This window comes from Amblyraja radiata, chromosome 1, assembly GCF_010909765.2.
Source record: "Amblyraja radiata isolate CabotCenter1 chromosome 1, sAmbRad1.1.pri, whole genome shotgun sequence".
Classification (NCBI taxonomy): domain Eukaryota; kingdom Metazoa; phylum Chordata; class Chondrichthyes; order Rajiformes; family Rajidae; genus Amblyraja; species Amblyraja radiata.
In genome coordinates, this window is record NC_045956.1 from 141,877,784 (window position 1) to 141,905,531 (window position 27,748).

The 27,748-nt window shown below is 41.3% G+C and overlaps 1 protein-coding gene and 1 long non-coding RNA gene across 3 annotated transcripts in view; one reads left to right on the top strand and one right to left on the bottom strand.

Annotated features, from left to right (window-relative positions):
- Positions 1-27,748, top strand: part of kif24 (kinesin family member 24) — a 94,802-nt gene that overhangs the window by 65,154 nt on the left and 1,900 nt on the right. For both annotated transcript variants that reach the window (XM_033031925.1, XM_033031936.1), the window contains exons 7-12: positions 5,927-6,048; positions 6,653-6,758; positions 8,375-8,446; positions 14,388-14,497; positions 18,454-20,976; positions 24,133-24,226. In XM_033031925.1, the coding sequence (XP_032887816.1) occupies positions 5,927-6,048; positions 6,653-6,758; positions 8,375-8,446; positions 14,388-14,497; positions 18,454-20,976; positions 24,133-24,226 (3,027 nt within the window). The remainder of the gene's footprint in view (positions 1-5,926; positions 6,049-6,652; positions 6,759-8,374; positions 8,447-14,387; positions 14,498-18,453; positions 20,977-24,132; positions 24,227-27,748) is intronic.
- LOC116979975 lies at positions 1,677-27,555 on the bottom strand. Its single transcript, XR_004413816.1, has 3 exons — positions 27,542-27,555; positions 20,456-20,465; positions 1,677-1,777 (listed from the first exon to the last, which is right to left on the bottom strand). It is a non-coding gene; the product is annotated as an uncharacterized LOC116979975 (long non-coding RNA).

A 27,748-nucleotide genomic window follows, 5' to 3' on the forward strand; every position in this document is an offset into this window, starting at 1 on the left:
TCGCTCTTGCCCAAGGGGCCACGCACAACAAGACTGCTAACTAACCCTTCCTCATTACTCAGTACCCAGTCTAGAATAGCCTGCTCTCTCGTTGGTTCCTCTACATGTTGGTTTAGAAAACTATCCCGCATACATTCCAAGAAATCCTCTTCCTCAGCACCCCTGCCAATTTGATTCATCCAATCTATATGTAGATTGAAGTCACCCATTATAACTGTTTTACCTTTGTTGCACGCATTTCTAATTTCCTGTTTGATGCCATCCCCAACTTCACTACTACTGTTAGGTGGCCTGTACACAACACCCACTAGCGTTTTCTGCCCCTTAGTGTTTCGCAGCTCTACCCATATCGATTCCACATCCTCCAAGCTTATCAAATGCTTTCTAAAAGTCCTGGTACACTACATCAACTGGCTCTCCCTTGTCCATTTTCCTAAAAAAATTCCAGATGATTAATCAAGTATGATTTACCCTTTGTAAATCCATGCTGACTCGGACCGATCCTGTTACTGCTATCCAGATGTGCCGCTATTTCATCTTTTATGATTGACTCCAGCTTCTTCCCCACCACCTATGTCAGGCTAACTGGTCTATAATTCCCTGTTTTCTCTCTCACTCCTTTCTTAAAAGGAATCCAGAGAAGAATATGAAAGGTCTTGACCCGAAATGTCACCCATTCCTTCTCTCCAGAGATGCTGCCTGTCCCGCTGAGATACTCCAGCTTTTTGTATCTACCTCCGATTTATACCAGCATCTGCTGTGTTCCTTCTTACACATTATAGTTACCTATGTGATTTGAATGGAGTCTGTAACCAGCGATGATCCTATATGCCTACTGCCCTTGTACTGGGTAGTAAAGGTCATGGTCGAAGGTGTAATTAACAGTGTTCTCATGAGGCAATTTTTCACCAACAATTTGCTTCTCTGGTTTTTTGTTTTTGTTTCACTCCTCATCACAACCTTTGTCCAGACATGAACCAAAGAGAAATATACCTGAGGTGAGACTGAAAGACACTGCCCTTTATATCAATGAGGCATTTGATCAAATGTAGCAATAAGCTCTTTGTAAAACTGGCCACTGAACATTAAGGGGAAAGCACTCCAATGTTTAGTTGCACTTGACACCCTCGACTCCCTCCACTATCTTCAATGCAAATGCCAGACGCACAATAGGATAACATGCACTTGATTTTATGTGTGCAGCTCCAACAATTGTAAAAGAGCTTTATGCCATGCTGAACTAAGTTGCCTGCTATCAATGAAACCACCATTTTGTGTCTCATCTGCAAACTTATTAATCATCTTACATTTTCATATTCAAATCATTGTGTGTTACATATATTAAGGTCCCAACACCAATCCTTGATGATAGGCTTTCAATCAACAAAAACAAACATTCTATTGTCACTGCCATCCATTAACTGAATCTGCATGTAAACCTTTAGTCTGAATGTATAAGAATACCCAGATCCCTCAGAACAAAAATGCTTTTGAATCTCTAAAAGAAAATTACTTGCCTGATTTTTCTTATAAATCCATGTTGATTTTTTCCATCTTATTGTTATTTTCTAAATACCATGTTACCACTTAGAGTATACAGCGTCTTTAAATGCTAGTACTTACCTCGACTATGTCCTCTGGCAGTTTATTCCATCTATCCACCATCCTCTGAGTGCAAAGTTGCCCCTTAGGTTCCTATTAAATCTTTCCCCTGTCATTTTAAACCTATGTTCTCTAGTTCTTGATTTCCCTGCCCTGGGTAAAACACTGCATTTACCTTATTTATTCCCTCTGCTCCACAGCACTTCCCAAGCCCCTACCACTTCCTTAATAATAAATTCTAGCATTTCCCAATCTACTGATATCAAGTTAACTGATGTATAATTCCTTGTTTTCTCCCTTGCTCCTTAGTGAAGGTATGTTTGCAGCATTCCGATCCATGAGAACAGTTATGGAATTGGGGAACATTTGATATATGATAAACCACTCCATCTGCCACGTTGAAATGGCTGCCACGTTGAAATTCCTATAATCATTTTGGTCCCATTAATTTATTTAATATTTTATATAACTGCTCATTTCTTTCAGCTCCTCGTTTACTCTGGACTTATTTAAAATGTTTTAGTGTTTATGAAGACAGACACAAAATATTAGGTTAATTTCTCTACATTTTTCATACATTCCAGTATTTTTCCCCTTTCAATCTTGGGACCCGCATTAACTGTTCCCTTCTACATAGGTAGAGAATCAAAATGTCTAATGTTACTTGCAAACTTACTCTTGTATTCTACTTTTCCTTTTCTTATTAATGTCTTTGTTCTTCTTTGCTGAATTCTGAATTATTCTCAATCCCAATCCTTGAATTTCCAGGCAGTATTCAAGATTCAAGAGATTCAAGATTCAAGAGATTTTATTGTCATGTCCCAGATAGGACAATGAAATTCTTGCTTTGCTTCAGCACAACAGAATATAGAAGGCATGAATACAGAACAGATCAGTGTGTCCATATACCATTGTATAAATATATACACACATGAATAAATAAAACAGATAAAGTGCAAATAAACAGATAATGGGCTATTAATGTTCAGAGTTTTGTTTGAGTTGAGTTCAATAGCCTGATGGCTGTGGGGAAGTAGCTGTTTCTGAACCTGGACGTTGCAGTCTTCAGGCTCCTGTACCTTCTACCTGAAGGTAGCGAGGAGATGAGTGTGTGGCCAGAATGGTGTGGGTCCTTGATGATGCTGCCAGCCTTTTTGAGGCAGCGACTGCGATAGATCCCCTCGATGGCAGGGAGGTCAGAGCCGATGATGCACTGGGCAGTGTATTACTTATTGTAGCCTTTTCTGCTCCTGGGCACTCAGGTTGCCGAACCAAGCCATGATGCAACCGGTCAGCATGCTCTCTACTGTGCACCTGTAGAAGTTAGAGAGAGTCCTCCTTGACATACCGACTCCGTAATCTTCTCAGGAAGTAGAGGCGCTGATGTGCTTTGTTTATGATTGCATCAGTGTTCTCGGACCAGGAGAGATCTTCAGAGATGTGCACGCCCAGGAATTTGAAGCTCTTGACCCTTTCCACCATCAACCCATTGATATAAACGGGACTATGGGTCCCCATCCTACTCCTTCCAAAGTCCACAATCAGTTCCTTGGTTTTGCTGGTGTTGAGGGCCAGGCTATTGTGCTGGCACCATTTGGCCAGTCGGTCGATCTCTCTTCTATACTCTGACTCGTCCCCATCAGTGATACGTCCCACAACAGTGGTGTCGTCAGCGAACTTGATGATGGAGTTCGCACTATGACCAGCTACGCAGTCATGAGTATAGAGTGAGTACAGCAGGGGGCTGAGCACGCAGCCTTGAGGTGCTCCTGTGCTGATTGTTATCGAGGCTGACACTTTTCCACCAATTCGAACAGTGTGAATGAGGAAGTCGAGGATCCAATTGCAGAGAGATGCGCAGACACCCAGTTCTGTGAGTTTGGTAACTAGCTTGGAGGGGATGATTGTATTAAATGCCGAGCTGTAATCAATGAATAACAGCCTGACATATGAGTTTTTGTTGTCCAAGTGGTCCAGACCGGAGTGGAGTGGTCCAGAGTGGAGTGGAGGGCCAGCGAGATCGCATCCACCGTTGATCTGTTGTGATGGTAGGCAAATTGCAGTGAGTCCAGGTTTTTGTCAAGGTAGGTGTTGATTTGCGCCATGATCAACCTCTCAAAGCACTTTATCACCACCGACGTTAGTGCCACTGGTCGATTGTCATTGAGGCACGTCACCTTGCTCTTCTTGGGCACCGGTATTATTGATGCCCATTTAAAGCAGGTGGGAACCTCAGACCTCAGACGTGAGAGGTTGAAAATGTCCGTAAAAACTCCAGCCAGTTGGTCCGCACAGGTATTTAGAACACGACCAGGTATATCATCAGGTCCAGGCGCTTTTCGAGGATTCACCCCTCTGAAGGATTTCCTGACGCCGCCCTCTGTGACTGACTGAAATACCATCACAGCGAATGGGGGCTCGAGAAGGCACATCAGTGTTCTCCCTATCAAAGCGTGCGTAAAACGCATTGAGCTCGTCAGGGAGTGATGCTACGCCGACATTCGAGCTACCTCCTGATTTCGCCTTGTAGGAGGTGATTGCATTCAGGCCCCGCCACAACTGCCGAACATCTGTCTCATCCTCCAGCTTGGAGCAGGTCCCTTTTGGCCTGTTTGATGGCCTTACCAAGGTCGTATCTGGACTTCTTGTAGACCACTGTATCATCAGACATGAATGCCCGGTGTCTGGTCTTCAGGAGAGTGCGGATCTCAAAGTTCATCCAAGGCTTCTGATTGGGAAACACTCGGAAGGTTTTTATTGGGATGCAGTCCTCCACACATTTCATCATGAAGTCTGTAATGACTGTCGCATATTCGTTCAGGTCCGTTGCCGAGTCCCTGAACATTGCCCAATCTACAGACTCCAAACAGTCCTGGAGTTGTTCCTCTGCCCCCTGCTATGGTGGCAAACGCCTCGGGGTAAGACGTCTGGTGTTTGTTGACCACGGCGTGCAGCTCCTCCAGTGCCAGACGGACGCCTGCCTGGGGTGGGATGTAGACCGCGGTCAGGATGATGGAGGTGAATTCCCTCGGAAGGTAGAAGGGACGACACTTCACCACCAGATGTTCTAGGTGTGGAGAGCAGGAGTTGGACAGGACTGCCATGCCTGAGCACCACGCAGAGTTGACCATGAGGCAGACGCCCCCTCCTCTCCCTTTCCCAGATGCCTGCGTACGGTCCATACGGTCCTCCCAGACGGCAGCTCCAGCTCCGTTGCTCCCGGGAAATCCTGCTCGTCGGCTCCGGAGGTGTTTCCAGGTACAGTCTCTTTGTTTCCCAGTCGGGTCTGGTTATCTCCAGCGGTCCAGGGAACGCTTGCAGTCGGAGGCTCTCGCAGCTGCAGGAGATCGCGAAATCGCTAGTACTTTCAGGTGCACTAGCAGCTTGTCCATTATGGCGCAGATTTCTGCCGTCTTTCTGATCCACATAAGTTGCTTGTTGCTGTAAGCAATCTTCTTCTGTTTGGCTGTTAGCAAAACGCCGCCAGCAGGCGCCATCTTAGGTGTTCTTGTCTCGACCCGAAACCTCACCCATTCCTTCTCTAATCACATTTTATTTACCAAGTATTTTCTCATCTGCAGATATCATTTCTACACTTGATAACTATATAATTTTTATTCTAATATTCTTCCAGACCATGCATCTGATGGATGCCAACTGTTCTACTTTGTTCACTAATATATATTCAAGAGTCAAGAGCGTTTAATTGTCATGTGTACTGACAACAGAACAATTAGATGCTTATTTAAAATAACTTTTGAGCTATTAGACTACTTAGGGCCTGTCCCACTTTCCCGAGTTATTCATGAATTCTCCCGATTTATTCACGAATTCTCCCGAGTTTTCCCCTTGATTCAAACTTGCAGAATGTTCGTAACGAGGCTGTAGGAGTCCGTAGATATATCGTAGCGGCTCGTTATGCCAGTTGTAGGTACTCGGGGCATCATGTAAGTCGGGACGTTTTTTCCAGCCTGATTTAAAAAATGCCCACGAGTTTTAAAAAATAGCCCTGAGTACCTACGGCTGGCGTAATGAGCCGCTACGATATATCCACGGACTCCTATGGCCTCCTAAAGACTCGTTACGAACATTCTGCAAGTTTGAATCAAGGGGAAAACTCGGGAGAATTTGTGAATAACTCGGGAAAGTGGGACAGGCCCTTAAACAGTTAAGATTGTTAGACTAATCAATGTGAAAAGCACCAAAGAAGGTACTAAATAGTCACACTCATTTAATACATTAACCAAAAATCGAAACATTTATCTAAAACATATTCTTGGAGGCAAACTTGTGGATGACTTCAGCTTTTTGGATTTTCTTTCAGGTCATTTCTTGGGGCAGTAAAGCAAGGAGCACAGGGGCTTCTGGGATAAATACAGATTCCTCACGTTCACATGCTATTATTCAAATCCAACTTAAGGATCCAGCTGAAAAAATTGTTGGGAGGTAAAATAATTGTATTTATAAAATTCAAAAATATATTTTTTTACATATGAGATGTTTTAATACTAAAATTTATAAGTTTTAAAGTGGACAAATAATTTGTTTCTTTGAATAGTGATGTTCATCAGAGTACCATCAGTATTGTAACATATTGCATTATGTGGACACTATTGTTAGTATTGGTATGATAATGCAATTTTTTTAGGACAGGTACGGTTAGACTTCAAGACCCATAATCGTGCAATTGAGTTCAACAAATCCTGCCAATTTATGACAACATAATTTATTTTAAAGAAACTAAAAAATGTACAACTCCATTTGTTTGAAAAGCTGTCTTTGAGGTAAATGGAGTTTGGATACTTTAGCTTCAGTTACATACACATATTTATTCTTAATATCCTCTGAGGTAGTCATGTAAACCAGCCAACTGTCAAGCAAGAAGGGGAGGGTGGGGGTGAGGGGGATATGTTGAGGGGAGATGATGGGAGAGAAAATGATCTAACCATATTCCAAAAACAAACTAGAAAAGTTTTCAAGAAATGTTGATCTTTGTAGAACAAATCATACCATGTTTACGAATATTAAACCATGATGATTCTCTGCCCAGGATTTCTTTCATTGATCTCGCTGGGAGTGAGAGGGCTGCTGATGCCAAAGATTCCGACAAGCAAGCTAAAATAGAAGGAGCAGAAATAAATCAGAGTTTGTTGGCCGTAAGTTGATTTTGAACAGATAATCTTTTTTAGTGAAGACAAAACGTTTTGTATTTGAATTTATGAGGTACATTTGGGTAGTAGAAATACTCAAGGTTATTCATTACGGAATAGTGTTATGAAGGGGATGAAAGTCCCACAAAGGAAGTTAGGGAATGACTACCTGAAATTCTCTAAAGACTTGCTGGTTATAACTATCGGTCTCATTTGCACTTCTTCAGCTAGCTGTGTGTTTTGGGGCTAACCAAAATTACAAAGGCAGGAGGCAGTCTGTCTGTACTGAGGCAATCATACAGTAGGTGTAATTGAAATTGGGGCTATATTTATCAATATAAACTAAGTATTGACAAGGTAAATGAACTGGACATCAGAGTTCAGATTGAGATTAGTTTATTGTTACAGTATGTACACTAGGATGCAATCCTTTGTTCACATGAAACTCACAGAGTAAACATTACGTGCAATGGCGACTGCAAAATATCAGAATTGTTGAGATATATATCTGAGTAGTGCAAAAGAATATTAAAAGTACAATAATGGAATAATCAAATGTGGTAGAGTGTAGAGTAAGGTTTGGTTTAAGTATCTTCGGTTTAAACCAGCATCTGCAGTTCCTTCCTACACATACTTTCAAAGTCTCCTTTCTTTAAATTCAGAACCCTAGTCTCTGAATTAACTGTGTCACTCTCCATACTAATGTAGAATTCCATCATATTATGGTCACTGTTGCCCAAGGGGCTCTGCACAACAAGATCGTGAACTAATCCTTCCTCATTACACAATACCCAGTCTAGGATGGCCTGCCCTCTAGTCAGTTCTTCTACATATTGGTTTAAAAAACCATCTTGTATACGTTCCAGGAAATCCTCCTCAGCGTTGCTACCAATTTAGGTTGGCACAATTTATATGTAGATTAAAGTCACCCATGCTAACTGCTATACCTTTGCTGCACGCATCCCTAATTTGCTGCTTGATGCTATCCCCAACCTCCCTGCTGCTGTTTGGTGGTCTGTACACAACTCCAACAAGCGTTTTCTGCCCTTGACTATTTCGCAGTTCTACCCATACTGATTCTACAGCATCCAAGCGAATGTCTCTCCTTGCTATTGCATTAATCTCCTCTTTAAACAGCAATGCCACCCCACCTCCTCTTCCTTTCTGTCTATCCTTCCTGAATATTGATTACCCCTGCATGTTTAGCTCCCAGCCTTGGTCACCCTGGAGCCATGTCTCCGGGATGTGAAAGAGATGACTGGTTCAGGAGCCTAATGGCAGGAGGCAAATGTGAAATTGGAGGAATTACCAAAGTCTGATTTTTGCTATATTGTGAAGGAAATTGTGATTTTTTTTTTCTTTCTTTTATCTTCTGACATAACCATCTGTAGAGTTACAGCCATTATTAAGACAGAAAGTTGGCAGATTAGAATGCGTTTTGTAACTGGTTTGTAAATATAATTTACAGTACGGAATTGTTAATTTGGCGCCATTAATTTGACTTGGGGGAGGGGGGGGGGGGGTGGGGAGGAGTGGATTATTTATTACAATAACCATGATCGTTCACATATCAATTGTGCATTGTATATTCTGCAAGAAAATTGTTCTTAATTACATTTTAGCTTAAAGAATGTATTCGTGCTCTTGACCAGGAACAGGCTCACACACCGTTCAGACAAAGCAAGCTTACACTGGTAAGATTTTCATTTCCTACAATGTTTTGCACTGACCTTTCTTCATAAAACCTGGCCTTGCACACAGGTCTTGTTTAAGAAGAGCAAAACGTTTACAAGACGAAACTCATATTTTCAGAAACGTTCACAACTTGCTCACATCTGTGGTAATGCTCTCATGACAACAATCCTCATGACTATGACTTTGAGAACATAACAAGTAAAAATAAAACTTCTGCAAACTAGTTTAAATTGATAAATTCTATGGTGGCAGGGCAAAAGCAGACCTTGGGGTGGAATCTTGCATGGTGATGATCCTATTGCATAAAACTTCAGTTAGAAAGTTAAAATGTGCCTCTTTAATATACATGTGATTTACATGAGCAAATAATACTGCATAACAAAACTTTGCGTTATATTAAAGGAAACCTAGTAACTTAAAGTGAAACAGTCACATTTCTCAATGTGTGTCTTTAAACATGTAGCCAGCTGTCTTGCAACTTGGGGTACAGAGAAGTCCATTCTGAATTAATTTAATGTGAAGTTATCACCTACCTGTCAAGAAGTTACAGAGTCACAGAGCATGGAAACAGGCCCTTTGGCTCAACTTGTCTGTGCCGACCAAGATGTCCCATCTAAACTGGTCCCATTTGCCGATCCACCTACCTGTCCAAATGTCTTTTAAGTGTTGTTGTAGGCGCTCCATCCTTTAACGATTTATTTGCTGAGTGTTTTTGATGCCCAACAAAAATTTGGTTGATCATTGAGTCATAAAGCATGGAAATGAGTGCATTGTACCCAAAATACTGCACGGACCATCAAGCACCCGTGTTTAAACTATTCCAATCCTCGCCCATTTTATTCTTTCCATATTCCCATCAACTACTCCCTCGTTCCTCCCCACCACTATCCTACTACCACCACTACAAGCTTTAAATCTACTATTCACCTACACACTTGGTACAATCTACACTGGCCAATTAATCTGCCAATTTACACATATGTCAGATGTGGAAGAAAATAAAATCAACTTGATCAAACCCATGCAGTCACAGGACAAATGTCACCAGAGGTCAGGATTGAGTCAAGGTTGCTGGAACTGTGAAATAGTAGTCTTGCCAAGTTTTTACTTGGAATGTAAATATTGAACGGTATTTGTAATGGACATGGAAAGTATGCTTATTTATAGAATAAATAGGACTTCATGTACTTTTTAAACTGCATGTGCAGCAAAATGCTGAAAATGAGCCACTCTGGTTCATCAAAGGAGGATTCAAGGAAGACACTTACCCTGCCATATATTGTCTTTGCTTGCACTATGGACTTTGGTTTTTGCACTACTATAGTTACCTAGTATTATGGTTATTAATTTATTGTATTTTTGAATATCAGTTACGTTGTTTATATGACAATGGACACCCTTAATACAATTTTAACATGCACTCTTTCTGCTTAGCCATATGACAAAAGAATTGTTTAAATCAAAGGTTCAAAGGTTATTTATTGGTCACATACACCTAGGTGTAGTGAAATGCTTCTTGCCAATGCAGCACATAAAGAAAGAATACAGACATAACATTAATAAGAGATTTAAACATAAAGAACATCCCCCCACAATAGCTCCCACCATGAGGGAAGGCACAAAGTCCAGTCCCCAACCTCAGTTCACCCATAGTCGAGCCAATTGAGGCCTCCACAGTTGCCTCTACGGAGGCCCGATGTTCCTGGCCGTTCTCGCCGGGTGATGGTGCTCCGGCGTCGGGAGAATCCTCACAGCGGTTTGGGACACCTGGAACGGCCGCTTCCGTACTGGAGGCCGCGGCTTCCAAAGCCAACAAGGCCGTGCCGGTTGGAGCTCCACTACTGGCGATCTCGTCGCGAGATCCCAGGCTCCCGGTGTACAGTTCGGCGCCGCCGCCCGCAGCTGGCCGCTCCTCAGACCCGCAGCTCCGCGATGTTGTTCCCGGCGGTCTTCAGCTTACCGGAGCTCCAGCGCGGCGACCCAGGCAAGGCATCGCCCCCTCCACGATAGCGCTCCAGCGCTGTGCCGCTGCCGAAGCCGTGGTTCTGGGCGGTCCCCGTCAGGAAACACCGCTCCAGGCCCGCTGGTAGGCCGCGAGGACGGGTCGAAACTGCAGCCCGGAGAAATGCTGCCTCTCCGTCCAGGTAGGGACCCTGAAAGGTGGTTTCCCCCTTCCCCCCCCCCCCCCCCCCCCCCCCCACCCCCCACATAAAAAAGTCTAGAACTCCAGAAACAAAAACACTTTAACTAACTAAAAATAAAAAAAAGATGAAAAGACAGACAGCTGCTGGCTGGGCAGCCACGCACAGGTCAGCGCCCCCTGTTGGTCATGCAATACATGCAAAGTTGCTGAGACAAACCAGGGAGGACTTGCACAGAAAATGTTGTAGAACAGAGAGACCTAGGGTGTAGGTATGTAGTTCTATGAAGGTGTCACAGATGGAGAGGGTGGTAAATAAATCATTGGGCATGCTTGCCTTCATCTGCCAGGTTGTTGAGTGCAGAAGTTGGGACATTCTGTTAGGGCTGTACAAGGCATTGATAAGGCCACATTTGGTGTACTCTATAGTTCTGGTTGTGCAGCAATAGGAAGGATGGCATTCAGCCAAAAGGGTGCAAAAAAAAGATTTACATGGATATTAGTGGGGCAAGTTTGGCCTAAGGGCATGTTTCTATGCTTTATGATTCGATAACTAGAGGGTTTGTATTACAAGGAAAGGCTGGGTCTTTTTTCCCCAGTACTTAGGAGGCTGAGTGGTGACCTTGTGGAGGTTTATAAAATCATGAGGGACATAAACCCGGTAGATAGTCACAGTGTTTTCCCCTGGGTGGAGTGAAATGTGATAGCAACCATGCTGTTTACTGTTGCCTTTTGACCTCTTTGGTCTTGATCAATGTTTATGGTCAAAATATCTCTTCCCATCCATCCTTCATTTTTATCACCAGAGCTTCATATTGGTTTTTCCCTCGTATCTTAAATTTCCTGTTCAAAAATACAGGAATGATTCAACTAGGATCACTTTTCTCATTGTGTATGAAAATCCATACTATTATTATTAATGCTATAATGTAGATATACAGTCTGATTTTTGTTTCCTTTTGCTATAATGACTTGTAATGGCAACAGTCCAAAAATATCTTGCCCTTTGTTGGATGTAAAGAATGCTGGATTGCTACCATAAACAGTTTATACAGATTATATTATGACTTCCAGAGAACATTTCAACCAAGCAAGTATTTTTGAAAAGTAATTGTGCTTGCACCACAGAATTTCCACTCCTCAAAATGACAAGTTCTTTTTTTGTGTTTGACGTAATTTCTCATCTTCCTCCTCTCTTGCAATCTTAATGTCCCATTTCTGTGGGAACACCCTTATCCTTCACACAGTCAGTCCCTGTCCCAGTGCAAGCAACACATTTTTAACGTTGCATATTACTTCCACTCTTGCACATAAATTAATTAAGTTCATTAAGAATTAATCTTCACCTTTTTCCTGTTCCCCATCTGTGTTTTTATCTCGCTTCTTCCGTAAGCATAAGATCAGCTATCTAAAGCATGATCACACTGACAACCACCTGCCCAGTCTCCGAAAGACCATGGCTAGCATTTTGCTCTAGTATTAGACATGAATTGTAGATAATCCAAAATTCTGTCTGATTGAGCATTGCAAAAACCAAAACTGAAGCTTTCAGCCACTGGCAAAATCACCATGTGTTTGTTGGTTACTTGTCAATTTCAACTCTGTCTTAAACAAAGCTCTGCTGCCAACTCCATCAGCAATATATCAGAGATTTCTCTTTTTTCAAGATTACCTGCTACCATCTCAGTAAAACTAATATATATCCTCAAATTCTGCAATATTTTCCTTTCAGTTTTTGTGACATCAGCCCTTCATAAAATCCAAAATAATGTTACTTATATTATGTTCTGCACTTGATTGATCAACATTAGCTGCTTGTCCTGAATGATTCCTTGATTTTACCTTTAAAATACCTTACAAACATTGCTTAAGCCTACTACAGATCTACCACAGCCTACGAGAACTGACCTTAGACACTTATGCATTCTGTCGTCTTTGTTGTGCGGGACAGAATGTTTAGGTGTAGAATGTTTCTGTTTAGAGTATTTTTCTAACATTTTAACATTTTTTTGTTTACTTGTTATCTGGATTTAATTTACCATGACTTTCTAAGAACTAGAAAATTCAATATTCGGTTATTCTGATTGACTGGCTGACTGACAGAAAATGTACAACTTCCTTCTGCAGTTGTACAGAGCCCTAGTGAGACCACACCTGGAGTATGTGTGCAGTTTTGGTCCCCTAATTTGAGGAAGGACATTCTTGCTATTGAGGGAGTGCAGCGTAGGTTTACAGGTTAATTCCCGGGATGGCGGAACTGTCACGTGCTGAGAGAATGGAGCAGCTGGGCTTGTACACTCTGGAGTATAGAAGGATGAGAGGTTTTCTCATTGAAACATATTAATTTGTTAAGGGTTTGGACACGCTAGAGGCAGGAAACATGTTCCTGATGTTGGGGGGAGTCCAGAACCAGGGGCAATAGACAATGGACAATAGGTGCAGGAGTAGGCCATTCGGCCCTTCGAGCCAGCACCGCCATTCAATGTGATCATGGCTGATCATCCCCAATCACAGTTGGCCACAGTTTAGGAATAAGGAGTAAGCCATTTAGAAAGGAGACGAGGAAACACTTTTGCTCACAGAGAGTGGTGAGTCTGTGGAATTCTCCGCCTCAGAGGGCGGTGGAGGCAGGTTCTCTGGATGCTTTCAAGAGAGAGCTAGATAGGGCTCTTAAAAATAGCGGAGTCAGGGGATATAGGGAGAAGGCAGGAATGGGATACTGATTGGGGATGATCAGCCATGATCACATTGAATGGCGGTGCTGGCTCGAAGGGCCGAATGGCCTACTCCTGCACCTATTGTCTATTGTCTAAAATGAGAATGGGTATCTGATAACTAAATACCTGGGAAATTGGAAGAGAAATGGAAACGACCAGGAGATGTCAGAAAGTTAGGAGAATGGAATGAAGGGCATCAACTAGTGTGTAACAATATGTCAATTTGTATTGCAGTGACTTGAGTACAAAATGACACTTCCCTTCTTTTAAACATCATCAGCCCTAGCAGCAATCCAAATCTATAATATCTATTAGCGGCACAAGAGACTGCAGACGTTTGAATCTGTAGCAAAAAAAAGGAGAACAGCTGGAGGAACTCACTGGGTAAGGTAGCATCTGTGGAGGGAAATGGACAAATGAAGTTTCAGGTCAAGACCCTTCATCTAGATTGAAAGAGTAGCGAGGGCCAATATAAAGATGTGGGGGAGTGCTGAGCAAAAACTAACAAGTGACCGGTGGATCCAGGCAAGGATGTATTGATTGGCAGAGAACAGCCTGGCAGGGGTGGGAAGGTTGGAGATCACAACAAAAGCTAGGATATGATGTGAAGAATAAAAGGTTGCAAATTTTGGAAACTGATAGGAAAGGAATGTGGAATTGTTAGAGAAGAAGTGGTGGCAGACGTGGTCGACAGCGAGGGGTGGAGTGAGCAATGGGATGAGCGGAATGGGGGAAAAGAAACTGAGTGACAGGAGGAAGGGTAAAGTGGGAAGAAATGTGTGTGTGTGTGTGATTGGACCTGGGGAGCTAGGAGCAGAGAGAAAGGGACAGAGGAAATACGAGTTACCTGAAATCGGAGAATCGTAGACTCTCCAGGTGAAATATAAGCTGCTGTTCTTCAAGTTTGCATTTGACCCTATTATATCGATGTGAAGCATGCATGTAGTGAATGCCTTAAAAAAACAATCTTAATAATTTGAATTTTTTATTGAAATAAAAAATGTGAAATGATTTGATTATACAAATTATAATTTCCTTAAATGTTTTCTAATAGTAAGTGCAAAATTTACTTTTTTTTTTGAGGTATTGAAAGACTCTTTTATTGGGAATTCCAAGACCTGCATGATTGCTAATATTTCACCTAGCCACGTGGCCACAGAACACACGCTGAATACCTTGCGCTATGCAGACCGGTGAGCAACAGATTGCTTATTTTACAGTAAATGGTATATTAAGCTGATGGGGAAATTTTAAAGTGGGATCTCAGGAATTGTAGCTAAGTATAATGACAAAGGTTGTTAGTAGATGATTGATGAGGGAAGCCAGTGGATGTTATCTAAATGGACTTTAGTAAAGCATTCAACAAGGTCCATCATGATGGTCTGATTTGGAAGATTAAGGCGTATGGGATCCATGTTGACTTGGTGGATTAGCTTAAAAATTAGCTTGCGTATAGAAGATGGAGGTGAGGGGTGTTATTCTAATTGGAGGTCTGTGACCAGTGGTGTTCCACAAGCATCAGTGCTGGAACCTTTGTTATTTATTTATACATCTAAGCAATTTGGATGAAAATGTAAGCTAATTGGTAATTTTGCAGATGACAAAAAAATTGGCAGAGTTGTGCATCGTGAGGAAGGTTGTCAAAGGAGGATGTAGATCAGTTGGAAATGTGGGTTAAGAAATGGCAGATGGATTTTAATCTGGACAAGTGTGAGGTGTTGCACTCCGGGAGGTCAAAGTTGAGAGAAAAGTATGCAGTAAATATCGTAACCTACATCTATGTACAGATGCCAGACCATAGTTTGTGAAAGTGGCAACGGAAGTCGATAGGGCAATAAAGAAGGCATATGGCGTGCTTGCCTTCATCGGTCGTGGTATTTGAGTATAAAAATTGGGAAGTAATATTGGAGCTGAATAAAAGTTCAGTTAGTCGACATTGGGAGTATTGTGTGCTATTCTGGTCATCACACTACAGGAAGCATGTGGAGGACATGGAGAATAGGATAACCAAGATGTTGTTTGGTTTGGAGTGTACAGCTACAAGGAGAGGTTGAACAAACTTGGATTATTTTCTCTGGAGTGTTGGAGGTTGAGGGGAGGTCTGATGGAAATATATAAAGGTATGAGAGGCATTAATAGGCAATGTTTTCCCAGGATGGAAATGTCATACACCAGAGGGCATAGTTTAATAGTGAGACAGGGAGTGTTTAAAGGAGATTTACAAGCCAAGTCTTTACACAGTGACTTAATGGCCCATTCCTGTGCTGTATTTTATCTTCTACACAGCACGGCATAGATCAGCTGGGAAGTTGGCAGATAAAATTTAATCCAGACAAGTGTGAGGTAATTCACTTTGGAAGATCAAATTCTGTTGGAACATGTACAATAAATGGCAGGACTTTAAGTGTTGAAGTACAGAGAAATTTGTGGGTTTAAGTTCAAATCTCCCTAAAAGTGGTGGCATAGGTAGATGGGATGGACACCTAGGAGAGTGAAAACTCTGATTTAAAACCTCCAGTGCCTTGTGGCCATATCCAGTCATGGAAAAGGCTCCAGGAGTAAACCTCTAGAAAATCTGGAGTCGGAGCCCCTAAGGCAGTTCGTTGTTGCAACCTCGCTCTGGCAGCTCCTGCGACGGTGCTGGTGCCAAACATTAACGGCCCTGCTGTTCCTTTGGATCGATCAGCGACGTGGAGAAGGGGGACGTGCTGCATGGGCAACAGCCTGTCCTCCATATGATATTGCCCAGGCTTGCATCCAACCACACATCACCTGCTGCTCTAGCCGAGGTTTGGAGCAAGCAGCCAACAACTAGGATGCATCACCCATGGTCAGTCATGACCGAGGGGGGCCTACAGGTAGCTGGGATAGTGAAAAGGACATTTGGTATGTTTGCTTTCATAGGCTGAGACATTAAGTATAGAAGTTGGGAAATTATTTTGCAGTTCTACAAAATGTTGATTAGACTGCACCTGGAGTATCTTGTGTAGTGTCGGTCACCATGTGTTAGAGGGAACACAGAAGAGATTCACTAAGAGGTTAGCTGGAATGGAGGGCTGCAATTGTGAGATATGGGATAAGCTAGATTTTTTTCACCCTGAAACATATGATGCTGAGGGGTGACATTGTAAATGTTTACAAAATTATAAAGGTCCAGATGGGATTGATAGAATCTTTCTTCCAGGGCAAGGGAGACAAGAACTAGAGGGACTTAAGGTGAGAGGAAAGAAATTTAAAGGAAAACTGAGGGGGTCCGTTTTTCACATAGAGGGTGGCGAATATTTAGAATGAGCTGCCAGTAGAGACAGATACTATTGCAGTGTTTAAAATGCTTTTAGGTACTTACTTGGATAGGAAAGGAGCAGAGGGTATATGCAGGCCAAAGGGATTAGTGGAGATAGGGATTACGGTTGGCATGGACGAGAGGGCCTAAGATTCCATGAAAAATATTTTTCTGAGGTTAGGATTGATGTTGCCTTTTGTGACACTCAGGGATTCAACAAGAATTGACCTAGTTTCAGTAGTGGAAGTGATGATCTTGGAATAATTTGTGAAATAGTTGAATGGTCTGATTTGGGAAATTATAGGATTCTTTAAAAAAATATATACGAGTAAGCATTGAAGTGAAGTTACAATTAGGTTGCAAACCTGAAAGATTATTTGTAAACTGTGTTGTATTACAAGCCTTGGAGACCAGAGTGGAAATAAATTAAGCATTAGATCTACAAGATGCTTTTTCAGAAAATGAAGGTGTGTTTTCTAGATTACTGAGAATAACACGCCTATTTTCTTTAATTTTTGGAACCATGTCATAGACTTTTTATAATTATCAAACATATCCCTGGTTTAACTGTTTCTCATTCTTTCACCCATATGGATTCAGCCAGGTCTATTCAGGTTGTCCCTTTGTGAAGAAAAAATAAACATCAAACTTAAACTTAAAACAATAGTTTTGCTTTTTATATTAAGCCTCAATCCCATTGATCCTGTGGAATGTTAAGTTAATACAAACACAATAATGTAACCGCTCCAAATCAGCAACATACCATGGTAGTTGTGCGTGATCATAGCCAATGAAGCCACATTTGTTACGCCACATCCCCACATGGATCTTGAACTGTCTCTTTCATTCAGGAATGACAGTAACTGATAATAAGAATCATTCTCTGGTCTCAGTTGCTTTGAGCCAAATGGGGCATTATATTTGTCCTCAGCACATTAGGGGAGAAAGAAAATGTAGTTAGAGATACATCACATCTCTATTCAGTGACTTGATAACCAGATCCTGACTGATTGGGCTGTGGTTTTTGGGATGCAACCCCAACAGTGTAATATTCCACCAGCTACTCTTCTGAAGAGATGGTCTAGATTTTTTTGTTTGTTCAAATCTCTGAAGGACATCAGAATTCTACTGCCTTCTGTTTTGAATGTGACAGTCCTACCAACAGATCCATGCTGACAGTTGACTGAATTGGCTTGACTCAAGTTAGGATGTGGAAATTGTTCCGTTAAATGAAGAAAGAAAACATTCTAATTCAGAGCAGTAATCTAAAACTTCATAACTTGCATGTTCTCCTCCATGTCACAGTGTTCAGTGATTGCCGACCAGCAATCCCCACACACTAACACTATCCTACGCACTCGGGACAATTTACAGTTTTACCAAGCCAATTAACCACCAAACCTAGTGTGGGAGGAAACTGGAGATCCCGGAGAAAACCCACACAGGTCACAGGGAGGACGTATAAACTCTGTACAGACAAGCACCTGTAGTCAGGATCAAACCTGGGTCTCTGGAGCTGTAAGGCAGCAACTCTACCACTGCACCACCAGGCACAGTGGACTGTGCATTCTGTCCACAGTGTGCTGATGCAGATTTGAAGAGCTACTTGCCCATCTTCTGTGTTGTTTGTACAATAAAGTCGTTTAAGATGGCAGCACCATTTTCTTAAGATTGAGCAAGGTTCAGGAAGAAATGCTGGCCTGGCCAATGAACTCCACGTGCTATGAATTAATAAAAATATTTTAAAAATATTATTGCATTTTTCACATTGACACTGAGAAAATTAGATAAATGTATTGAATCAAAGGACTTTTTTTTAAATTAAGAGAATACCTTTTCAGCTAATCTTACTGTTATTATCTTCAGGGTAAAAGAACTAAAGCGAGGAGCCAAAGCATCCAGCACAATCTTTTCTAGATGTCATGGAGGTAGAAGTCCATCCCCAAAACAGGCCAAAACATGGGGAGACAAATCTATACCAAAGAAAATGAAGGCCAAAATTGACCAATACTCCAATCAAAATGCAACTCTGCATAAATTATCATCAGCAGCTTTGTGTCCACCTGACCTTCTTCCCTCTTGCAGCCCAAAAATAGTTGTTAAAGATGTCCTTTCCCCAGCTTCCTCAAAGACCACATGCCAAACTCGTTCTATTCCCCTGAAGGGCATATTTAAGAAAAATTCCAGAGATTTCAGCAAAAACACAAAGCATGAAAAGCTGACTGAGAAGACCATTATTACAAAAGAGGTTTTTCTGAATAACTCCAAATCTGCAGCATCCAGAAGAATGCAATGTGGGCAAAGGAATTCTCCTGGTACAACGAGAAATGTGAAAGTTCAAACAGTTCATCCTATTCAAAAAGAAGTCATTCCCAGAAATGAACTACACTTTATTGGACAGATAAAAAATGACTCGCCCAATAAAGCAAATAATGCAAACATATTTGAAAATGAACATCAAAAGAGTCCTAAGTCATTAAAGAACAATTTTTTTGTGCAAAAGGAACGGGAAAACCACTTGCGCCTTTATCATCAGCAGCTCCAACAACTTCAGCAGCCACCATTATTGCAGAAGAAGCTAAGTTATCAACCCTTGAAGGAGCTCCTCAGTCAATTTTATCAACCTCAAGTTGAAATAAGCAATGAGAATAATGAATGCATTCCCTCACTGCATTCCACTGTCAAAACATCAGAGGTTCAGATTGAATGTGGCAGTAGTAGTTCTACATACTCCAACTGCCAAAGCATGATTGATAGACAGAATCAAACCTGTAATCAAGATTCCTTGTTTGAAATAGAAAGAGAGGAAGGAAAGAATGGACGAAACAATGTACATGTTTTCCCCTTTTCTCAAGATCAAAACTGTTACCCAAGGATAGAAGAACACAGTATATGTGCTTCACAAAGGACGACAGGAGAGGAGTGTGCAGTTCACTGTTCATCAGGAAGGAACTTCACGGAAATGTTGCATTCTCCAAATAATATTGATTGTTGTCAAATGAACCCAAGATACTTATCGTTCGATTCTAAAAACAGTTTGCAGAATGTAAACAAAGACAATTTTTCAATTGAAAATCAAGATGATAGCTGTCCCATGTCAAACATTTCTCAAATGGACAGTAGTTTTACCGTTGCTACAGATTTGAAAAGTGTGAAAACTGGAGCTGGCACTTTGTGTCACCCGAGAAAAAAAACGTGTTTCCATTTGAATTCAATAATAAATGTAGGAAAAGACAAGCAAATGTGCCGTACTACCAATAATATAATTCCATCTAATGACTATATTTCTACAGATTTAACAAATGCTTCTGATGACCTTTCTGTGGAGAAGCCACTGTGTCAAGATGCACGAGCTGGAGCTCGTGGATGGACAATCTCATGTAACCAGCCCTCTGCTGAAATGGAGGTATCACCAAGTGGTTCTGATGTTTTATCATCACAGACCAATCAGTTTGAAAAGTGGGTGAATCTATCACCTGACTATCTTGCTAGAAATCAGAAAGTGTCATCAGATATTTTACTCAACTTGAAAAACACTATTCATGAAGCACACCTTATTTTGAAAGATGAAATTGAAATGGAGATAGCTGCAAAAGATGAAATTGACCATTGTTCAAATATTAGCCATGTAGAGACTGCTTATAAAGATGAGAATATTTTGACAACCAGTGTACCTGATTTGTCAACTAATGATTGTACATGCTCTCTAATTCCACCAAAGCATGACATGAGGCAGGGAGAATTGTGTGATGCCGTACTAAGTAGAAATCTCTCTGAAGACAACAGCCAAACAAGTGAATGCCACAATTATAAACAAATACCGAAAGGCTCTAAAAGTGAACCTGATGATGTGGATACTGCAGAAAACGTAATCAATTCTTCAATTGTACACTCACATCATCATATAGCTTCCGTTATTGAAGATGAACTTGCAGCAGATAAATATTTTTCAGATGCTGGAAACCAGAGCTCTACATGTCCATATCTTAATCAAGCAAGCAGGCAGGAAGGCATTTCTACTCCTGTAATTACACACAACAAAACAACAGAACCGATTTGCAGCTCTGAGATTAAAGAATCACAGCAAGAAACACAAGATTTGGTGGCTGGAGGCTGTACTGAAACAGTGCAAAATAACCACCATGAAGAAGAATGCTTTCAGTCTTGTGGCAAGTCGCTTAATAAGGATTTGATCAACATAATTGGAGAAAAGTTACAAGAAAATACTTCAGTTCCATTTAATCATTTACATGCGGAGAACAATTCAATTCCCACGGAAGTGTGTGTCTGCCACAATAAAAACAATAAGGAAGCATGTGGACTTCACGCAGATGGTAACCAATCTAAACATTTATCTGCCCACCACCTTGAGGAAATGGAGAAAACAAAGTAAGTGTGAAAAGCAGCACATTTTAAAGATTCTCCTTGTGTAAAAGTTGAGCTACCCTGTAATAATGTTTTAATTAGATTAATTTTTATAATTGAAATTATTAATTGACTTCCAATCGACTCCAAAACATGATTTTCTTTTGTTATTTGTGAGGCAAAATAAAGTAGAATTCATCTATGGAAAATGTGTGTAATTTAAAATTATTTAAATATACAAGTTTTAAGCCACATTCTGGAACATTCCCCTTAGCAATCTTTGATATTTATTTTGATAATTTTGCTGTGGGTGGAGGGGGGTGTTGGTTACATGGAGATGGGAAAGGTAATAAATGGTCAGTGTGAATCCTATGTGTTGTGAGAGTAACATTTATTTCATTTTATGTGTTTTTGACAAGGACGGTATCACTGTTTAAAATTCATGACCAGATATATTACTTGCCTTCCTATGTTTTAGTTCAAATTTTGCCAGATTACCTCTAGAGCTACTACATTTCTAATGCAAGTAGCAGTAAAGTCCAAGGGAGATGGATATAGGGGATTCCTGCACTATCTGCCTGCTGCTTCTAGTCTGCCTACAATTTACCTATTCCTTCTTTGCCTGCATACACTTAAGATAAGCTGTGATCACATCTCTAAATATATTATCCACCAAAGCTTCATAAATGCATCACAGGGACTCCAACCACTACTCCAGATCTGAAAACTGGATTTCAAGGTGTGGCATCTGGAGACATTTTCCTGCATGTATAGTTGTCGAGGTCACTGGGACTTTCCACCTAGCTCAGGGTATGCATTGTCATTTGCTGATATATACTGTCATTCCTTACCTTGATTAACAAAGCAGAGTGAAAAACAGTGAAAAACACCCATCAGCTTGTCATTGATCTGCTGCTTTCTGCCATGTCACGCCTGGAACCTGATATCACACTCTTTCCTCATCGGGCCTGTCTCTGCAATCTCCATTGAATTCCACTGAATCTCAAAGGTTGTTGGTTAGCTTATTTATTTAAGAAGGAACTGCAGATGCTGGAAAATCGAAGGTACACAAAAATGCTGGAGAAACTCAGCGGGTGCAGCAGCATCTATGGAGCTAAGGAAATAGTCTGAAGAAGGGTTTCGGCCCGAAACGTTGCCCATTTCCTTCACTCCATAGATGCTGCTGCACCCGCTGAGTTTCTCCAGCATTTTTGTGTACCTTAGCTTCTTATTTAGTTTAGTTTAGTTTAACTTTAGCTTAGAGATGCAGCACGGAAACAGGTCCTTTGGCCCACTGAATTTGCGCCGACCAGTGATCCTCACACATTAACACTATCCTACACTCACTAACATGTACTATTTTACCAAGCCAATAAACCTACAAACCTGTACGTTTTTGGAATGTGAGAGGAAACCGGTACCGCTGGGGAAAACCCACACAGGTCATGGGGAGAACATACAAACTCCGTAAAGACAAGCAGCCGTAGTCAGGATCGAACCCAGGTCTCTGGCGCTGTAAGATAGCAACTCTACCGCTGCGTCACTGTGCCGCCCATTTGTTGGTGTTGGGTCATAGCCCACTATCTTTGTGGTACAATCATCACTTGTCACATAGCATTTGTGCTTCATTTGCTGAATAGTTTTAATTGGATTTGAACATGGCAATAGTCATCAGCAAACGGGACCATATGACTGAAGGAAAATCAGTGAAGGGTATAGCAAACTACAAAGATTTAGAAAGGAGAAACACAAAACTTGATGCAAAATATTGAATGCTTTGGAGAGAAAAATATAATAAAATAAGCAAGTAAACAAATCTGACTGCTGAATAGGATATACTGCAATTAAATCCAAAGGAGTAGTAAAAAAGGTCAATTAATTGAGGATACAGATAGAATGGAATTAATTGTTTGAGAATAAAGTAGTGTCTGAGCAGTTGAAGACTTTTGATGAGGTGTTCAGGCTGATCATGCCCACATGGTGCTGCCATACCCGGAACCTTCCCAATAATTGGGAATAGGGAGTAGGATAATGCAGAATAAGGTGGCTGATGTGGAACACTGATAGCCTAATCCATCAAAGAGACTATAAGAGGTTTTTTTTAAATGTAAGAATTATGTTAAAAAGGAAATTAGAAAATCAAGGAGAAGATATTAAAAATATTAGCAAATAAAATCAAAGAAAATCTAAAAGAGTTTTATGTTCGTTTATAAAGAGGTGTATGGTGTGTCGAGACCAAAAAGCTAACCTGAGCATGGTGTGAAGCATTTAGGTAAGGTTTTAAATGAATAATTTGCGACAGTCTTCATAGGAGGACGATGTTGATGTGGCGGAGTTCTTGCATGGGAAGAGATTATCAAGTGGACGGAGAAAAAGAGGGTCTAATGGAGATCCGCCAGAATGCTCGGTCCGTCAAAGCCTGTTGGATTCCTGATTGCGAATCATTTTAACTCCCCTTCCCATTCCCATACTGACCCTTTTGTCCTGGGCCTCTTCCATTGCCAGGGTGAGGCCACACACAAACTGGAGTAATAGCACCTCATAGTCTGCAACCTAACATTATGAACATTGAATTCTCCAATTTTAGGTAACTAACCTAAAAACAACCCCCCTCCTCTCTCTTCCTTGTGCCCCACCTGAACTTGCACACATTTCTCCCCACCCCCCTTCCACCAATATTTCTTCCACTGGCTTCATAATTCGTACCTCTTCCATCCTTATGTCACACTTGTAGTCTTTTCATCTCTGGTCTTTGTCAATCTACCTATTACCCACCTCTTTCCAGCTTTCTCCCCTCCTCCCCAACAATCAGTCTAAAGAAGGGTCCCAACCTCAATGGTCACCGGTCCCTGGTCTCCAGAGATATGCCTGACCCGTGGAGTTACTCCAGCATTTTGTGTCACTGCTGTAAAGTAATTGGCAGAAGGGTCAGAGGGGAAATGAAGAAAACTGTTCAGGTTGTGGGAGTCTGGAACTTGGTCTAAAAACAGGTACTATTTTAAACCTTTCTCCAGAATTGGTTACTTCCAGCACAAACTGGAAAAGATCAATTTCTAAAATTGTTTAATTTATTGCTGTTATGAAGGTTGCAACATGCATGTTAAGAAGATGATATTCGGGTTCTCAAGCCTACATTGAGGTTTCTTGTAAATTCAAACTATTTTGTTCTTTGCACTCTAGGAAACTTGTTGTCCAAGCCCACTGTGAGCATCTAGAAGACATGTTAGCTCTTTTTGAAAAGGAAGAATATTTGCTCAAGAAATTAACAATTTTGGTAAGATCTTAATTTTAAAATATATTGAGCAGAGGAAGTGTGTAAAAGGAACAGTGGTGTTTTGGATAAATATATTATTTAACACGGGTAACATTGATTTACAAACGGATTACATTCCAGATTAGTTGATGTCATAGAGTGATACAGTGTGGAAACAGGCCCTTCGGCCCAACTTGCCCACATGTCCCGGCTACACAAGTCCCACTAGCATTTGGTCCATAACCCTCCAAACCTGTCTAACTACTTATTAAACGTTGGGATAGTCCCTGACTAAATTACTTGTTCCATACACCCACCAGCGTTTGTGTGAAAATGTTACCCCTCAGATTCCTATTAAATCTTTTCCCCTTCACCTTAAACCTATGTCCTCTGGTCCTTGATTCACCTACTCTGCAAGAGACTCTGTGCATTTACTCGATCTATTCCTCTCATGATTTTATACATCTCTATAAGATCACCCCTCATCCTCCTGGGCTCCAAAGAATAAGAGTCACAACCTACTTAACCTCTCCCTATAGCTCAGACCCTATAGTCCTGGCAATATCCTCATAAATCTTCTCTGTACCCTTGCCAGCTTGACAACATATTTCCTATAACATGGTGCCCAGAACTGAACACCATACTCTAAATGTGGCCTCACCAATGTCTTATACAACTGCAACATGACCTCCCAACTTCTGTATTCAATACTCTGACTGATGAAAGCAAATGTGCCAAAAGGCTTTTTGAGCACCCTATATACCTTTGACTCCACCTTCAAGAAACCATGCATCTGCACTCCAAGATCTCTCTGTTCTACAACACTCCCCAGAGCCTACCGTTCTGTGTGGGTCCTGCCTATGTTTGACTTCCCAAAATGCAACACCTCACATTTCTCTGTATTAAATTCCTTCAACCATTCCTCGGCCTATCTGGCCAATCGATCAAGATCCTGCTGCAATTTTTCACAACCATCTTCACTATCTGCAAAACCACCAACTTTTATATCATCTGCAAACTTTATACTCTTGCGATGTATGTTCTCATCCAAATCATTGATGTAGATGACAAACAGTAAAGGGACCAGCACGAACCCTGAGGCGCACCACTAGTCACAGGACTCCAGTCCGAGAAGCAACCTTCACCATCACCCTCTCCTTTCTTCCATAAAGCCAATTTTCTATCCATTCAACTATCTCTCAGCCATGCGATCTAACCATCCGGAGCAGCCTACCGTGCGGAACCTTGTTGAATGCTTCGCTGAAGTCCAAACATCTCCAAGTTTGCGGATGACACAAAGTTGGTTGGCAGTGTGAGCTGAGAGGAGGATGCTATGAGGCTGCAGGGTGACTTGGATAGGTTGGGTGAGTGGGCAGATGCATGGCAGATGCAGTACAATGTGGATAAATGTGAAGTTATCCATTTTGGTGGCAAGAACAGGAAGGCAGATTATTATCTGAATGGTGTCAGATTAGAAAAAAGGGGAGGTGCAACGAGACCTGGGTGTGCTTGTACATCAGTCACTGAAAGTAAGCATGCAGGTACAGCAGGCAGTGAAAAAAGCTAATGGCATATTGGCCATTGCAAGAGGATTTGAGTTTCGGAGCAAAGAGGTCCTACTGCAGTTGTACAGGGCCCTGGTGAGACTGCACCTGGAGGATTGTGTGCAATTTTGGTCTCCTAATTTGAGGAAGAACATTATTGCTATTGAGGTAGTGCAGCGTAAGTTCTCCAGGTTAATTCCCGGGATGGCGGGACTGACATATGATGAAAGAATGGGTCGACTGGGCATGTATTCACTGGAATTTAGAAGGATGAGTGGGTATCTTATAGAAACATATAAAATTCTTTAAGGATTGGACAGGCTAGATGCAGGAAAAATGTTCCCAATGTTGGGGGAGTCTAGAACTAGGGGTCACAGTTTAAGAATAAGGGGTAGGCCATTTAGGACTGTGATGAGGAAAAACTTTTTCACCCGCAGAGTTGTGAATCTGTGGAAATCTGCCACGGAAGGCAGTGGAGGCCGATTCACTGGATATTTTCAAGGGAGAGGTAGATTTAGCTCTTAGGGCTAAATGAATCAAGGGATATGGGGGGGGGGAAGCAGGAACATGGTACTGATTTTAGATGATCAGCCTTGATCATATTGAATGGCCGTGCTGGCTCGAAGGGCCGAATGGCCTACTCCTGCACCTATTTTTCTGTGTTTCCACACATCTACAGCTCGGCCCTCAGATGATGTGAAATAGCATTTCCTTTACTTTCAATGTATTTCAGAACTGAAGTATTTTGTTCGAAAACAAGTAAAAGGTGAAAATTGAATATCACTATAAAATATCACTTTATGAACAATCATCTTAAAATGAGACGATGAAAAACACAATATAAGAATGTAACTCTCTCTGGCCATCCCTCTCCATGACAATTGCTCTCCTGCCACTCACCATCTCTTTTCCCTGCTGAAACCGGCACCACGACCATCTCTTCCCACCTCCCTCCCCTTCTCTCTCTCTTACACAGCAGCTGCATCTACACTTAATTGTAGTTGTTAACATTAAGTAATGCTCATTATTTCGTAAAAACCTTGCAGAAGTACCCTGAAGAATCCAAAGATATGAGCATTTGTAAATTGAGAGACACGTGAAAAAAGTAGATCTATTTAATCACAAACTGACAACATGCTGGTGAACTCCACAGGTTTTTTTTATTATGCATTGAAATGATTCAGGGTGGGGACAAAGTGGACCTCTTTAAAGTGAGTGGTTGTGCTGTTTGTGATTAGGAAGTGTTGTGAACCTATTTTTCACTGACAGTGAGATGTTGGGAACTTGTATTTTCAGCTGGGGTTGAGGATGGAGTCATTGTGAGCAGATACTGTCTATGTTGGAGATATAGGGATGGAGAAACTTTGTTCATATCACAATTATGATGTGAGGGGAGAATTTGGGAGAGAAATATGGAGCTAAATGGGGGAAGGGAAGAGGCATATGAAGATCCTACATTGTCATTCTGATGGGGTGGTGGTAGAAGTGAGTTGTTAGGTCACTCTTGTTGGTGTAGGGTGGGGTTTTGGAAATTCAGTTATAAAGCTACTTCATTGACAAAGTTAGAAAAGGTTTATTTATTTACTTAATCCCCTTTAAATTTGGTTAGTAATTATCAGACTAACATAAGATATATATTTCTTGTAATAGTCCTCGATGAAAAGAACACCTGCAACTTCTATAATTGTACTGGTTCTTCTCCACCAAGCCTGATCCCAGAAAGGTCTCCTTTATCTTATCTCTGAACCAAGCAGAGAGAATTCAATCACAATCAGACTCACGCACATCATACATCCTCATGATTTTCTTTTGATCTGTCAATGGTAGATTGATAAAGACTTATTGTTTGTGTTTATGTGAACGGCACCTAGTATGTCCATTGGTTTCTACACTCACCATTATGTTATCATCCTGTTAACAAGTGTGTGCTTGCTTCGGGTACCCACATTGTTAGTTTACACAAACAAATCAAAGTTTTCTTTCAAGGATTTTTATTTCA